The 16,847-nt window shown below is 44.1% G+C and overlaps 1 protein-coding gene across 4 annotated transcripts in view; it reads right to left on the reverse strand.

Annotated features, from left to right (window-relative positions):
• The window catches only part of OSBPL5 (oxysterol binding protein like 5), a 213,846-nt gene that overhangs the window by 17,190 nt on the left and 179,809 nt on the right, over nucleotides 1-16,847 (reverse strand). For 3 of the 4 annotated variants that reach the window (XM_054027032.1, XM_054027033.1, XM_054027034.1), the window contains exons 9-16: nucleotides 14,961-15,177; nucleotides 14,827-14,880; nucleotides 9,708-9,892; nucleotides 7,923-8,004; nucleotides 7,078-7,176; nucleotides 4,676-4,772; nucleotides 3,281-3,379; nucleotides 1,182-1,279 (exon numbers count right to left, since the gene is read on the reverse strand). In XM_054027032.1, the coding sequence (XP_053883007.1) occupies nucleotides 1,182-1,279; nucleotides 3,281-3,379; nucleotides 4,676-4,772; nucleotides 7,078-7,176; nucleotides 7,923-8,004; nucleotides 9,708-9,892; nucleotides 14,827-14,880; nucleotides 14,961-15,177 (931 nt within the window). The remainder of the gene's footprint in view (nucleotides 1-1,181; nucleotides 1,280-3,280; nucleotides 3,380-4,675; nucleotides 4,773-7,077; nucleotides 7,177-7,922; nucleotides 8,005-9,707; nucleotides 9,893-14,826; nucleotides 14,881-14,960; nucleotides 15,178-16,847) is intronic. The other variant, XM_054027036.1, reaches the window with a different exon arrangement.

The following is a 16,847-nucleotide window of genomic DNA, read 5'->3' on the forward strand; positions in this document are numbered from 1 at the left end:
TAGGCAGAGACTGCTCATCAGAATAGGAAATGAACTGATGCTTTTAAAAAAAGTGATTTCAGCATCCCTGAAAAGTGACAGGCTACTGCCTTCTCCTTCAATCCTTCCTGAATGCCCACTTCTATTAGGATGCCTACAAGAGGCCCCAGTGTTGCCTGCAAGCCACAAACTTTGACTTCACAGGTGACCTAAACTGCATGCACAAATAACTGCACCCACAAAAATAGAATCCAGGGTCTAAAAATCTGTCCCTAAGGGGATGGCTACCCTTCAGCGGGGAGTGTGCTTCCCAGCATGAGTAGACACACATGCACTAGCTCTGCTTGAGTTCACATGCTAAAACCAGCCGCGTAGCTGTGGCAGCACAGAGCAGCAGCTCGGGCTAACTGCCTGAAGACCCATGCTGCTGCTACTGCACTGCTATGGTTAGCATGTTAGACGCGCTGGCTCTGCCTGAGCCCGCCGGCCTGCACTGGGAAGCACAGTCCCAGCTGCAATGTAGAAGTGCCCTAAGCAGGGCCGGCTCTGGCTTTTTGGCCGCCCCAAGCAAAAAACAACAACAAAGAATTTGCAGCGCAGCCGGAGCGCGGGTGCAGGGGGACCAGCTCGGGGGGGGGGGGGGGGGGGAGGGAGAGGAAAAGTGGGCGGGAGAGAGAGAGAAGGAGGCAGCCAGGGCTACAGCAGGGGTGCTGCCAAGCGGCCCCTCCCGCTGCGCCGCCTCCTGCCGCCTGCCGCGAGGGCTCCGCTCCGGTCGGCGGGGAGGGAAGGAAGAGGACTGCCCTGCAGGGGGCTCTGGTTCTCTGCGCCGCCGCCCCCTTCAGGGCGGCTGGAGCGGAACAAGAACAAAAAACAAAAACAAAAAGTGGCCGTGCCGCCCTAGGATTGTGCAGAATGCCACCTCCAACAATCTGCCGCACCAAGCACCAGCTTGCTCAGCTGGTGCCTGGAGCCAGCCCTGACCCTAAGTAACTTGGCCCAGGTCGCACATCAAATCAGTGACAGAATTGGATGTAAAACCCAAGTCTCCCGACTGCTGGTCCTGTGCCTTAAATCACAAGATTATACTTCCTCCCTCACTAGGAACTTCCATTATAAGATTGTGTGTGTGATTCCCGGATGTCTGGCACTGATAAGAAAGAAATGGAGGGCCTGAGACAGATCAAGGGCATTATGTCTATTACCTTTAGTTTGAACTCCAGCTCTGCCCTGTGGTTGCTTTTTTCACATTCAATAGTAACTTTCCCTCCAAGTTCCATTGTCATGGTACCGTATAAAATTCCTAAAACAAAACAATAGGATGTGATGTTTGAAGAGGCAATGGGCTGGTTTCTAAATTCAGACATTCTTATAAATTCATAGATTCCAAGGCCAGAAGGGATCCTTGTGCTCATCTAGTCTCACCCCTCCATAACACAGGCCACAGAACTGCTCCCAAAGAATTCCTAGAGCAGATCTTTCAGAAAAACATCCAAACCTGACTGTAAAATTGTGACTGATAGAGAATCCCACCACAACCCTTTGGTAAATTGTTCCAATTGTTAATTACTCTCGCAGTTAAACAATTATGCTTTTTTCCACGCTGAATTTGTCTAGCTTCACCTTCTGGCCATTGGATTATGATATACCTTTCTCTGCTAGATTGAAGAGCCCATTGTTCAATATTTGTTCCTCATGTAGATGCTTACAGAAGCAATCAAGTCACCCCTTCCCCTTCTTTTTGTTAAGCTAAATAGATGGAGCTTCTTGAGTCTACCACTGTAAAGCAGGTTTTCTAATCCTTTAATCTTTCTCGTGGCTCTTCTCTGAACCCTCTCTCCAATTTACCAAGATCCTTCTTGAATTGTGGGCACCACAATGATGTTTAGTCAAAGGCATGACTTCTACAGCAAAGGCCTGGGATTTTTTAAAATTGGCCATGTAACCTAAACAAAGCATCCACTCCCCCTGTTCGCCTTCCCCACACGCTCTCAAAACCCTGCAGAGGGGTTCCAAGATGTTATCTTTAGAAGGAGATCAGTCACTCAAAAGTGATGATACTAGCTTAGGATCCAGAAGGCAGAGAAGGGACAGAATTTCAGAAGTGCTCAGCACCCAGCAGCTCCACTTATTTCGATGCCTAAACTGGAGCTGAGCTCTTGTGAAAATCCAGCCCCGTGTGTTGCAGTGGATGGGACGGGGAGGACTTCTAACAAAAGGATTCTGGGCATTCTCTTCTGGTAGACAACACTCAAGTTAAGGTTATGTGAATTCCATGTTTTCGCATGTTTATCACTGTGTGGGTGGAAGGAAGGGGTGCTGTAAAAAGATTAAGACTGTGTGCATGCATAACTCAAAAACAGCATAATTTATAAAAGCTAAAGTTTTCCAGGTGGTTAATCCTCAATGAAGGCTAGTCTCCAGGCCAATAAAAGAAAAAGTGGTCTGAGCTTCTGAAAAATTGGCTTTACTCATGCAGGCCAACATATCAAGTTTAGAGTTATAAGGACAAATTCTGTATTTAGCTACAATGTTGAGTCAGCAGTAGTTCCACTGACTCGAATGGCGTTACTGCATATTTGAACCAGTATAAACAGAGCAGATTTTGGTCCATACTATTTACACACAATATTGAATAGTAACCTCACTGTGGTTTTGGGCCGCTATTTTACTGTGGAATTCCAATTTCACAAATATTTACCTACACAAAAATGGATTCAGGGTGAAATAAGTACATAAGTTAATAAATAATAATAATAAAAATCCTTAAGTCTTTCTTAAAAAGCCAGATAAGGGCATTAACTTAAGCTTTGTATTTTAACATCAACATTTCAATTATAAATACTCAAAAGCCAGGAAGTGTAAAAAGAAAAAATGTTCATTGTCACCTCACCCATAGTGCACATGACATATTCTGCATTATAATTTCTGCATAGTGTTGATAGAAATATGCAACAGACTAATTCTGCCCTTAGCCATGCTTGGCAACTTCAAATTACTTTAGTGAGAGTTGCCAAACCTCTGTAAAAAATGAGTGTTGTGTAATCCTGTCACCAGTACAGGGCTTGATTGTTATGACTATCAATGCATTTAGTATCAGAGGGGTATCCGTGTTAGTCTGAATCTGTAAAGAGCAACAGAGGTGCCACAGGACCCTCTAATGCATTTAGTGTCCACTGACTTCGTGTGGGACACGTGAGAGAGCAGAACTAAAGCAGAACTGAACCCAGAGTCATTAGGATCCCATAATATTATTCTGCATGCTTTCTTCAGACGTAATATTTGAACTCAGTTCACATCCTACCTTTACAATGGGCATATGGCATCGTAATGATGTAGTCTTCATCCCTGTTTAGAAACGTAAGCTTGGCTTTCCCATCCAATAACGCAGAAAGTGAGTTACCTATAGATATAGGAGTACAGGTTAGCATACGTGAATATTTGTAAAACAAATGTCTAAGCTAATTCACGCATTTTCCAGTACTTAAAAATGAGACTTCAATTTAATGTAGGATCACTAATTAAATGAAATAAATAAACCCTATTGATTCAGGGCATAAACCAGCCACTAATTAATGAGAGTGGAAACCTATTTTAAAATACTCCACTACAGAGATTCTTGCACCTTCCTTTGAAGCAACAGGTACTAGCTACTGCTAGAGAGAGGCAACTGGACTTGGCAGACTGTTGGTCTGATGTGGTAAGGCAATTCCTATGTTCTTATGTCATTTAGAGCTCAGTGGATTTTTTCCAAAGTCTTTATTATATAAAGTTCTTCTAATTATGTATGATCTCGAACAAACATGCCATAAATACTGTAAGGACAGCAGTGACTGGTCACAAATTCCAGCCAGTGTAACTACTTGATCGATGTTGTGTCATATGACAAATTAGTTTAAATAATTATATTATCTTTAGGCCCAAAAGTAGCAGTGTTCTTTTACATATTCATATCTGCAGATCTGTAGATTCTGTTGTGGAACTTTAGGGCCCCACTCTTAGAAAGTTGAGATCAGAGTAGGTTGTGTATTTACACATATTCACAAGTCAGGTATTTTGTGTGCACTAATGGGTATATGTAAAAAGCCCGATTTGTGAGTACAATCGCAGTAATTGCACATGTAAAGCAAGTGCACAACTGAGCACCCACAAATCCCTAAGAACCTTAAATTCTGGAGAAATCAGACCCTTACAGTCCTACACCTCTATTTGAAAAATGCAGATGTGAAAAATCTCAGTTGAGATCTCACTGCCAGTCTCATCTTGAAGAATCATTTGAGTTGTGAAGTATTGTGTTGTGGGCAAACTTCTGTACTCACTTACATGTACAACTTTGCTGAAGCAAATGGGCTTGTCATGTGTGTGACTGAGAGCAGAATTCAGACTTCTACCTATCGTTCCCTGTGTGGGCAACACAACTGAATGATTTGAATTTTTGCCAAGACACACCATAGAATATCTCTGTTTTTTTAGATGACAGTTTCCCCAGAGAGTATCCCTCTTGCCCTGCTTGGAGGAGGTAACTGGAAAATCCAGTGGGAGCTCTGATGACATTTTAGGCTATGCTGCTGACAGACTTTAATTGGGCATTTTCTCTGCTCTTAATCTTCACTGTACACTGGCGTGAGTAAGAAGTCCATCAGAGGAAGCAAAAGACACCAGCATGTAACCTCAAGGGTGTTTAGGTTTGATATCTTACCATAAAACTTGGACTTGGCTAGAATGCTGCCAGAAATGCAGAACCCATCCTTCCTATTACTGACGTGAAAGGCTGACACTGGTGGGTGATGAGATACCTACAAGGAAAAAAGTGAAACTCTCAGCTTCCTCCATCATTAACAGCACTCTCTGCATTCTATTCAGAGTGAAAGGTGTGTACCAGCCTTAAATGATGTAACTGAGTGTTTGCAGACGGACATTTTAAACCGGATGTCTAGAACAGGCACATTCTTGGGACTCTCTGATCTGCCCTAGGGAAGAATTAGCATTCTTTTTTGGCTTGTAGTGAGAAGGAGGAGGTTCCCACCGTATTATCCCCCCTCCCTCTACACCTAGTGAATCTAAAGCAATGATACCCAAACTGTGGCTCTAGAGCTGCAAACAGTTCTTTAGGGCTTAAGAATTTCATTTAATGTAGTCCATGGGCCTGAAGGAAGTGCTTCATGTACTTTTCTAGCCAATTAATGGAGCAGCACTCCAAGTAATCCCATGGAGGACTGCAAACGAGAGATCTATTTTGTTGCTCTACGTTTTGTATACGAGATCAGCGTGGGCCAGATTTTTAACGGGTGCAGTGCAAGATATTTGCAAGAGAGCTCAGCATCCAGCAGCTCCCATTATAATTCTCGCAGCCAGATTTTCAAAGCACTCAGCATCCAATGTGATGAGTGCTTTTGAAAATCTGGCCTTGTGGGTCCAGTAGTTTCTCCTTGTTTGTGCAAGTCTTTTTCATATCAACAGCAAAGAAGAAATATTTTTAGAATAGGCAAGTATGATCATAGGACCACAAAATTTGGTGGTGGTGGGGGGGGGGGCACGCTCAGGGACAGATGTAGTACATGACATTACTTTAAATTCTAGATTTTAAAATTGATGCCCCCTCTGCTCCAAAATGCCTAGAAATAATGCTGTTTGCAGTTTTACAGCCATGTTGGTTCCTGGATATGAAAAAGGCAAGGTATGTAAGGTAATATTTATTGGACCAACTTATGTTGGTGGAAGGGACAAGCTTTCGAGTGTCACAGAGTTCTTCCTCAGGTGTGGAGAAGGTAACCTGAGCATCCAAGCTAAACTCAAGGTGAGACAGATTAAGCATAAGGGGTTCACATATGTTGCAGGAGACCACTGAAAACGAAGTTGGCAATTGGAAATAGTGCAGCTACACACTGCAGCACAATTCAGAACATTGAGGTTTTTTCCTGTATATTCATGCCATTGTCTAAATAACCTCCATAAACAGGCACATAGTAGCAAAAAGGTTAGAGATTTGAATTTTGATTTAGTTCCTGCCTATGAGAAAATGCTTCAATTAAGTAGATAAAAAAATGGAAGTTTAACGCAAGTTAGGGGATTTAGATGCCCAGTTCAACTGGGGATTCAATAGCCTTTGGCAGCTTTGGAAAAAAAATCAGCCTAGCAGCCTATGTCCTAAAGGGCTAAATCACTCACATACGGTCTTTCTTTCATCCGTGAAGTATAAGGGGCCAATTTCCCCCCCCCCCCCATTTACACCTGCTGATGTCAGTGGGGCTGTACTGGTGTAAATCAATGTAGAATTTGATCCATGTGATTCATACTCTGTGTAGACACAAACCACACTAACTTGAATAGTATTCCATCAGTCTGAAGTGAGTGATGTGGCAGGCAGGAAAAGAGGCTTTATAACACTGGCCTTTCAGGCTGTTTAATATGTTATGATTCTACTACAGGGGTCGTCAACCTTTCAGAAGTGGTGTGCCAAGTCTTCGTTTATTCACTCTAATTTAAGGTTTCGGGTGCCAGTAATACATTTTAACGTTTTTAGAAGGTCTCTTTCTAGAAGTCTTTAATATACAACTAAACTATTGTTGTATGTAAAGTAAATAAAGGTTTTTAAAATTTTTAAGAAGCTTCATTTAAAATTAAATTAAAATGCAGAGCCCCCCAGACCGGTGGCCAGGACCCAGGCAGTATGAGTGCCACTGAAAATCAGCTCGCATGCCGCCTTCGGCACCCGTGCCATAGGGGGCCTACCCCTGTTCTACTATTTGAATGGCAGCAGCCTGGCCCTGGTTTACATTTCTGAGCCTCTGGTGCCACAAACTAGATCCCCATTACAACTTGTTCTTTTTTCAGTTCCACTCATCGTATTAACAAAGCAGTATAGAAGGATTTTAGCTGTGAGAATCTCTAAAAGTGTCTGCTGAAGCAAATGGCAAGCTAAGGATCTGGAGAGGGGGGGAAAAAAAAAAAGAAAAGGACTAGTTTATGGCCATAACCTATTCTATATCCCTGTGCAAAAAACGCAGTCTCAGAGAAGGAGTAAGAAACACTGTTGCTCACACATCGGTTCAAGCAGTTCTAGTGCTTACAAAAGTCTGGATTGCAAACAAAGTTATTTACCTGTTCCGCGATGTAAAACGTGTGACTGTTTGTCTGTGGATGAAACCAACAGCAGCGAAAGGTCTCTCCCAAAATGGGGTTATATGGCTTTTTTATTCCCTGTAAAATAAAAAGACACAAATCTCATGCACACACAGCTATGGAAATATTACAGCATGGAATGCATGCCTGGGAGCTGTGTTCTTCTTGGTGTGGACATGGCCCCAGGACCCAAAAGTTACTATCAATGAAAATTGATCATCCAATCTTACAAATGGGGGAAAAACAGAAAGAGCGATCAAGTGACTTTCCCAAGGTTCTACAGCAAATCAAATGGCAAAGTCAGTGACAAAACCCCAGCGCGTCTGACTCTCATCCTCTGTCTACTCAAACCACTTCCACCTGATCCACAGACTGATCTATAGCCTCTGCTAACCTGGACATTGAAATCTACTGATGAAAAGAGTTACAGTACATTTTTATTACTACACACAGCAGGTACAGGCAGATACAGGGATCTAGTAATAGGTTGTTAGAACTTGTGAAGAGAAAAGACTCCTGATATTGCACCATAAGCAGTGTTGACCCTAATTAACAATTTACAGAGTGTTCTCTGTGGCACATGACCAACCCTAGCTTCCTTTGTCCAGTGCCAGAGATCTGAGCTCATTTCTGATAAACTGCTGCCATTCCCTGCCCACCCCCACATCCATGTCCCATGTAAATTCGGTTTTAAATTAGTAAAATGGTAAGAACAACAAAAGGAGAAATGAATTATCAAGAGAAAGGCAAGAAAATAAATCCAAACTATACAAGCAAAAGGTCTGAATGTTTACTATATCTACAAGGTTTAAGCAAGGTCTTACCTTTGGCTTCTTATAAAAGCCTGACAAATACCATCTCAAAACTTGCTTGATTCGACTGTATGAATCGTCTTCGAGTGCAGCTCTGTAGGAGAAGGGACATGGGATGTTTACTCAAAGTGATTTTTGAACTGTTTACGTGTCTGATTCACCAGTGTGTGACTCCAGCCTAATGCCATTGATTTTTCAGCATTGCACCAGCATAAAACTGAGTAAGGCAGTGATGAACCAGGCCCTACATGTCTTGACAAACACTATGCGGCTTCTATTGAAGAGGAAAGTACATCACCCAGTGGATACTGGTTTCTTAGTGGTGTACGCCAGTCAAACACACAAACTGTGGGATTTCTTGGAAGTGACTGGCAGGTACGTGCCCCACTAAAAATCCCAATGCAATCATTTCAGTTTTAGGGCAATAAACTGGCTTTAGAGTTGCCACCTGATTTGAAATTGTGTAGAGGTCATAAGATAGTAACTGGTCCAGTCCTATTGCTCAAAAATCAACCACCACCTCTAACTTCTTTGGAGAATCAGAAGTTTAGCTCTTGCCTGACCCCTTTAAATCTTCCCAGCTTTAGGCTACGTCTACACTGGGGGGGGGGGGGGGGGGGTTGATTTAAGATACACAAATTCAGCTGCGCGAATAGCGTAGCTGAATTCAATGTATCTGAGCCAACTTACCCCGCTGTGAGGATGGCGGCAAATCGACCGCCGCAGCTCCCCCGTCGACGGCGCTTACTCCTACCTGCACTGGTGGAGTACGTGCGTCGATTCAGGGATCGATGGTCGCATCCCGATGAGACGCGATAATTCGATCCCTGAGAGTCTGATTTCTACCTGCCGATCCAGGTGGGTAGTGAAGACAAGCCCTTAGATGGGGCAGGAAGTGATCTTGTGATGAAACTTTCTTCAGTGTATTTCCATTCCTCAGTGTATTTCCAACCTGATACAGAACTGGAAATCTACTGAGAAGTAACGTCTGGACTTCAAGATGCCTATCTGAATAAAACCTCCAACCTTCCTGAGGTTCACTTAGCCATCAATAATAGCCAGGGTAAACACAGTCACCTAGCAAGCTGCATCTTACAAACAGTGTAACTAGATCTCGACAAATAAACTTGAAAATGCCCCGAGATTTTAAGAAAAGCTGAAGGCAACAGAATAATAATAAAGCACAAACCATCCATGTGATGTTATATATGAATATTGCATATTTTCAATTTGTTAGAACATACCAAGCATGCCCATTCAAGAGGCAAAATATTTAGTATTTTCCACTCTGCCCTTCAAAAAACTGCTCAGTTCAATGGAGTTAGAAGAAGAGCCCCTATTTATCTCCAAGTGCCACTAATTATATTGGTTTCAGGTGGTGGCAGTTTGCTTAAACATATTCTCCTGTAAACTTTGTCCTATAAATCTCTTTCCACAGGTACACCAGAAGGTGGAGTAGTACGATTATTGCAGGCTTATAATAAGTAACAGGATCTCTGTCCATTCCAGCCCATACTTGAGGGAAGGGTGCATAGGAAGCTTTGTCTAGAGTTTCCCCATTTTCCTTACTTCCCTGCACACCCCTGGTTTCCACTGAGAACCGTCTGTTTTTAAAGGTCACTGATGTTGACTCCTGAACTAATTTACAGCTACACAGATCAAATTAGAAACTCCTGCATTATTTGGGAGACTTCTCAAGCATACAAATGGCCCAGCCAGAACCAGATTAATGCTAGCGCACATGTTCACACAGCTGGGAAACACATCCCTGCTAAGCCTGCCATAAGTGCTGCTTACTGGGAAAGTAGGTCAGCATGGTAGTAATAATCAGAGAGTTTGTTGAGGAAAGAACGTGGCTCCAGGATGAAGGTGGGCAGAACCACTCGGGACAAGTCCATGCCAGGCCGCAGCTGTTTCAACAGAATCCACATCAAGCTCTTGTTTTCTTCCGAGACCGTTTCTGTTTGAGAGGATTCACCCGTCTAAATGAAAGAAGAAAAAGTCAGCACAGAAGGTGACGGTTAAAGCAAAGCGAATATGCCTGGATGGCCCAAGGGAATTGAGAATAGTAAAATCCTCCATTGTCAACAGTTCAAACCTGCCTTAGCTCAACAGGGAGCGAAAGTCATTACAGTATGTAATGGTGGTTGTGTAGAATGAGTGATATTCTCACTTTTTTTTTTTCTGTCCAGAGTAAAAGACTGCAAAACCCACCGTCTTGTTGACAATCTTAGCAGAGGGACCAATGGCTGAAGAGACAATGGAGAGTGGAAGCGGTCCTTCACGATCGAACATACTAGTGGGGCAAGCATGACACAGTTTACACTGCCATGGTCCCTTGTAGCGGGGTGGACACCCCCTCCTGCCTGGAAGGGCTTGAAAGCGGCCCCGGAGAGGGCTGCAACTCTAAAAGCTGGGCTGATTGGGGAAGCGGCCGCAGCTGGGCCCAGGGGTGAAAGTAACTTACAGGACTTACTGTTACTGCCGGAGTCCTGAGGGGGGCGTGGCCTCATCTGGAAAAGGTATGGCCTCATCCGGAAGAGGCGGGGGCCTCTCAGGATTTATAGGCCCTGGGGCACTGGCTGTGGCTGGGAGCCCCAGGGCCTTTAAATCAACCCAGGGCTCCCAGCTGCAGAGGTGGCTGGGAGCCCCCGGGGCTCACAGACAAATTAAAGGGCCCGGGGCTCTGGCCACCGTGGAGCTCTAGGCCCTTTAAATCCTCACCGCAGCTCCAGATGGGATTTAAAGGGCTCGCAGCTGCAGGGAGCCCCGAGCCTTGCCGGGCTGGGGATGGGATTTAAAGGGCCCGGAACTCCCGCGGGCGCTCTGGGCCCTTTAAATCCCGGCCTCAGCCCTGCCGCTGGAGCTGCAGGCGGGATTTAAAGGACTCTGGGCTCCCCACAGTGGCTGGGAGCTCCAAGCCCTTTAAATCCCGGCCCCAGCCCTGCCGCCGGAGCTGCGGGCAGGATTTAAAGGGCTTGGAGCTCCCTGCCGCTGCAGGGAGCCCAGAGCCCTTTTAATCCCGGCTGCAGAAGCCGGTGTGGTCTGGCATGGCGTACTGGCTCTTGCCGGTACGCCGGACCGGACCGGCTTACTTTCACCTCTGGCTGGGCCACACCCCAATCAGGCCACAGCTAGTTTGTATAAGAGGCTGTGAGCTAGGATCTCAACAGTCTCTCTCTGCATTCAAAGAGAGAAGGGCCTGGCTGCAGGAAGCTAGAGACGGGTACCTGAGTGGAGCAGGGCTGGGGAAAGGCAGAGGAGCTGGGGAGCTCCAGCCTGGAAAGCCCCAGGCTGCGGCCTAGCATTGGGCTAAAAGGTACTGGGGGTTGCAGAGGGCAGCCCAGGGTTAGGCCAAGGCAGCAGGTCCAAACCCAACCTTGCCAGTGATGAGTAGGCTGATACTGCAGTCTGCCCCAGGGTGTGGGGCTAGACGATGACTGGCAGTAGCCTTATACTGAGGCGAGGTGGGAATAGAGGGTGGGTGTTCCCTGGGGAGGGGAGACCCTAAGACTGAGGCGTTACTGCCAGGGGGCAGCACCCCAGGTAAAAGGGCACCAGGGTCCAGGGAGGAACATGGGGGCCAGAGGACAGGCGGATCACCGGCCTGCAGAGGGCGCTCCAGAGCTGGAAAGAGCTAATTCCCGGAAGTCACCAGCAGGAGGTGCCGCAGGGGTGAGTCCGCTCCTCTACACCCCTGTTCAGGCAGTCATGTGGAATTAATAAAGAACTATAGCCTGCAGGACTCTCAATCCAGCACCTTTCACCACCAGAAGTCAGGGACCACATACTGCTTTCAGTCACTTAGGTATTTCCCTTGATTTCAATGGAATTACATGGGGTATCACTGAACAGGATGCACAGCCCTCCCAAGCAGCAGGATTAAAAGTTACACTGTGAAGTTTAACACTGATATTAGTTGTCAGAGCTGGTACCCAAAGGCCACCCTAGGCATTAGAGTTAAATGAAGAAAGGGAACATAATGGTCTATTTATCTCATCAGGATTTCTGCTGCTTTTAGAGCCCCAGGCAAAAGATTTCTACAGGGGAGTGAAATAGGTCCATTTCTGAAAATGCAATTTAATTCTGGGGGACAATGTGTTTTTACACCCTGCAACGGCCAGCTTCTCAGGTGGTATAAGTCAGTAGAGCTAATATACACCAGCAGCTGAAAATCTGCTCCCACACCTTCTGGATGCCAATTAGCCACTTATGCTGGCGTTTGCTCCTGCCCCCGTAATGCATTACCTAACTCTCTGTACTGAATGCTACCATACAGTCTATCAATCCCTCCTTCCTACACTCTGTATGCAGAAATTTACCCATCACATCAAGCATCTGTTCTTTCCCAAAAGTTGCCCCAAGTCTAGTGCTAGATACAGGGAAGCAGATGACCTAACATGCCTGGGGATGAATTATGCATTGATGAATGCCACAAAAGCAGAATTTTAGGATGCACGCAACAGATCTGAGTGCAGCATCTCAAACTAGCTTACTAAAATAACATGTTACAAAGTCACCGCACTTCTTGCATTAGAGCAAGGTTTGGAAAAAGTGAAAGTAGTATTTTGGAAAACTTGGGAATGAGGAACAGTGAAGCCCTTTTTATTCCACTGATTTTTATTATGTTACCATCCTTCTGGTGACAGAGATTCACGCAGCTTAAGCCTTAGAGAAGAAATGGAAACCACTAGCTAACTTATTTCAGTAGTGCTAGCTAGGACTTCATAATTCTGGGTCTGTCAGCTTGTTTTTTATTTACCCAGCTTTTCAGGTGTGTATATCTTGGCAATACAAATTAATTCCAGATTGGACTTGATATACAAAGACTTACCCTGAGACTAAGTCATAGGGAGTGGGGAGGGGGGGAGGGAGTAGGGGAGAGAAGCTTTCATACGTCTTATCTCAAAGCTTTCCAAATGAAGTTCTTTTTGCTGTCAGTCCATCTTATAAAGATGGGTAATTTTTGATATTATGGGACAAATTTTGTAAGCATGAATTTATTCCTGCAACTGGTTTTGTGCTGCAGATTTCTAGCACAAATATGGAAGCTTAGTTAAAGCAAAGTTATGTAGAAGTGCATGTACATACCCCTCAATTGAGCTTCCATAACTTTGCTGAAAATGTACAGAACAAAAAAAATAATTATAGAATTTGAGCCATAATATCAAAGGTTTATACATCCTTTGTAGGGTAGAAAGCATGCATATATTTCAGGAAGATTGTGTTGTAAATTGGCTACTGCAGCTCAATATCTCAGGCCCATCCCATACCAGTGTTGATAATGAAGTGCAGTATTGAAGGGAGGGGTGTACTTTACTCGTCAGTGGCATCATCTAGTTGAGATATTACACGTAGGTCCCTTTCACCTATCTCAGGTGCAAGTCCAGGTGGAAAAAAGATCACGCACTCTCTCTAAACAGAAATATGAAACACAGCACCCAATGATCAAAGCAGCATGTGAACTATTTGAGGGCATACTGGGTGCCAAATTTGCCTGCACAGTCAATCTTCTGCCAGTATTTATCTCGTTTTAGGCTACACTCAGCATGAAAGATACCACTCCATACAATCAAAGTTTAATCCATTGCACTTGTGCTATAGTTTTGGTAGACATTTAAAATTAAAAAGGGCACCACATACTTTAGACAGGTGTACTCTCCACCAGTGAATGGCGCGATTAGTCAGTTGGGTCAAAAATCCGCTTCAAGAAGTGCCAAATTATCTACCCTGCTAACACCTTCATGACAGTCTATCATGTGACACACATATGTTTTAGAAATGGTCTAAATACCTATTTCCATGGACGGAGCTAATTTCTCTTTGTTCCTGCTGCAAGGTCTTACTCTGGAGTCATAATACTTTGTGTTGTAATTGCTTGCTGTACATTAGGATTTGAAGTGAGCAAGACACAGCAGGAGTAGTGACCAAGCAGAAGAATGGCTGCCCCTGAACAACATTTTCCCCCCCCCTTCCAGTCACACCTCCTTAGCCATAAACATGGGTGGGATGTCTCAAGCCATGAGACAGAGGCCTTGTCTACACTGGGAGTTTGTCATGATTCTGGCCAGCAGTGTAGCTGCACTGATGCAACCTACTAATATAGACAGCTAACGCCACTATTTGCACCGGTGTAGCTTATCATTGCTAGAAACCAGGGTTAAACTGCACTGGTGCAAGTCATGGCTTGTAGCTATTTACCCCATCTATGCTAAAGGTTTGGACTGCTGCAGCTACGGCGCTGTCTGGCCAATGATGGCTGAAATCAGAGTAAATCCCCAGGGCAGACATCTCTACAGCAAAATGCTTCTCTGTGATGCATCAACAGGAATCTAATTTCATTGTTTAAACAGTGGGCCACATTCCGATCTCAGCTTTCCTGGTGTAAATCCAGAACACCACCTCTGGCTGCCAGCCTCCTCCAGCTGACTTTCACCCAATACTGTCAACTCCACAAGCTGCTCTAACATTATCGTCATCAAAGAAGTCACAGTGACAAAGCCAACAAAGGCGCTCATGTTAAACATGAATGCATTCTAATGTTAAACGGTGTGAAAAATTGATTCCTAAATGGCAGTTTCGCATAGGAGACCAAGTGGCTCAGATGTTCATTAGGACATACAAAAGGTTCATTTTGTGCAACATGAATAAGAAAGAAAGTACCATATTTTGCACCAGGCAATGGACTGAAGCCTCCTAGTTAGTCAGGATACAGGCTTGGAATGATAACTCCCCTCCTGCAGTGTAATGAACTGTGGCAATGCTATACAGCTCCTTAATGCAATGTCCAGTTGAAGTGCTCACTGATCCTGGAAACATGCCAAAGGGCAATAGTGGAGCTGCTGTTCATAACACTCACAATTACCGAGTAAGGACAATTCAACATAATTTGGCAGAAATCTTCAGATAGCATTACCTGTAAAATATCTGAACCCACAGAGCAGTTTTCGACTGTCCTGCATCCTGGAGTCTGAATACAATGGAGAGATGAACAATATGAACCCAGACACATTTCAGTGGAATAGATAGAGTTCAGAAAGTTTTTTTTACCTCCCCAAATTCCTCATAGATTTGTTCCATATAGGTCGTCCCTTTCCTTTCCTGGGACATATCCCCATGGATTTCAGACTGGTCACTCTCGCTTTCATTCGTCTTCCGGCTGTTCTCCTGAGTTTCATTCTCAGACTCCTCTATGTTGTCTCTCTCAGACTTGTCCGAAAAAGCATCATTTTCCATGTGGTGATTTTCCAGGGCTGATTCATTAAAACTGAAATACATGGTTTGTTACATTGCCTCAATTTGATTTATGAAACCAGATTATGAACAGCATTTTAGCCAATATGTAAAAAGCCCTCAGGACACAAAATAAGGCTTGCAACCAGAAAGAGTGAAGGACAACAACTTGCTGAGTGGTTGGGTCTATACCATGGAAGCAGTAAAACATTTAGGTCACAATTCTCCTCTGAGTCCACACTGTGGAACTCCACTGCATATGTGCATTTTCCCCCATAATAAACTCCTATTGGCTTCAATCAAAACTCGACATACAGAATGAATGCAAAATATACAACACTGACTGCTTCTTCAGACAGAGATCTGCAGCGTGTCTCAAAGAAGAGAGATTTTTGCCTGCATAAAAACCTGCCACATGTTATGCGCTACTGGCTAAGGCAAAGAATGGCATAAAGGAATACATTATTTTCATCATCACCACCACCGCTACTACTCTATTTCAATAGAGGAAGATGCTAAGTCAAAACAATAAAGGTCAAGGGAACATTCAATGGCAAATTTAATACTGATAAAAGGAAATACCACTCCCCTTCTATGATGCACAATTAACCTGTGGAACTCATTGCCACCAGACATTGTTGAGTCCAAGAGCTTAGCAGCATTCAAAACAAGGATCGGACATTTATGTGGAAAACAAGAATATCCAGAGTTATAGTATAGTAAACCAAAAACAGGAGTTGGAAAGGATAGAAGCCTTCCTACTTCAGGGCATAATCCAACCTCCAAATAAAGAGGGTTAGGAGGAAGTTCTTTGGGGCAGGTTATCCTATGAATTGCCAACTGCAGGGTTTCTTGCACCTTCCTTTGAAGAAGCTAGTACTGGTCAATGTCAGACAGGATACTAGACTAGATGGGCCACTGGTCTGACCCAGAGTGGCAGTTCCTTTGTTTCAAAGTAAAACTTAGTTCCTAGTGCTCAGTTATTTTCCATATTAATACTTAGTTTCTTATCTATGAGAAACTATTACTTTAAGTTTAGTTAATTTAAAATATGGCAAGGAAGGGGCCTACCACTCAGTCAATTAAGGCAATCCCACCACATCTCACAGCTTTCTTTTCTGTTCATGAACCCACTGTTCCCCCACCCACCCGTTAAATGGGTTATAAGATGGCAAGTCAGCTGTAGCAACACAGATTTATCTATGTTCCTTCCAGCTAATAGGGATACTCTGGGTCTCCGTGCAATTTAGAATGCCAACATAAGAACTGTTTTATTGGGATATGGCCCATGCCTCTGTGACCAAATGCACCCCTGCATCCATACCCTACACACTCATGTAATAATCTTTATACAAAATATGCCTTGTGAGGGATCATCTGAAAACTAGTAAGTCACTGGTCAATAATATCAGTGACATGTATGTAGCAACATTGTGTGAAAAGTTATAAAATCCACCCTGTATAATGTTAATGTTAAAGGGACATGCTCAAACTCAGGTAGTTCAATCTCAAGCTCCAATTAGGCACAAGTGGTCAAGCAGGTCTTAAACAAAAGGATGTTTGTGGTTACCTCAATTTGCATATAAACTGTAAACAGAGTCTCCAGACTGCAAGAGAGAAAAGAAAGGAAACAAAGAAAATCTACATCTCAGCAAGAAAACAGCATGAAGCATCTTTCCTCAACAGACATCTACTTGCTCTCAA

Source organism: Malaclemys terrapin, chromosome 4 (assembly GCF_027887155.1).
Source record: "Malaclemys terrapin pileata isolate rMalTer1 chromosome 4, rMalTer1.hap1, whole genome shotgun sequence".
Lineage (NCBI taxonomy): Eukaryota > Metazoa > Chordata > Testudines > Emydidae > Malaclemys > Malaclemys terrapin.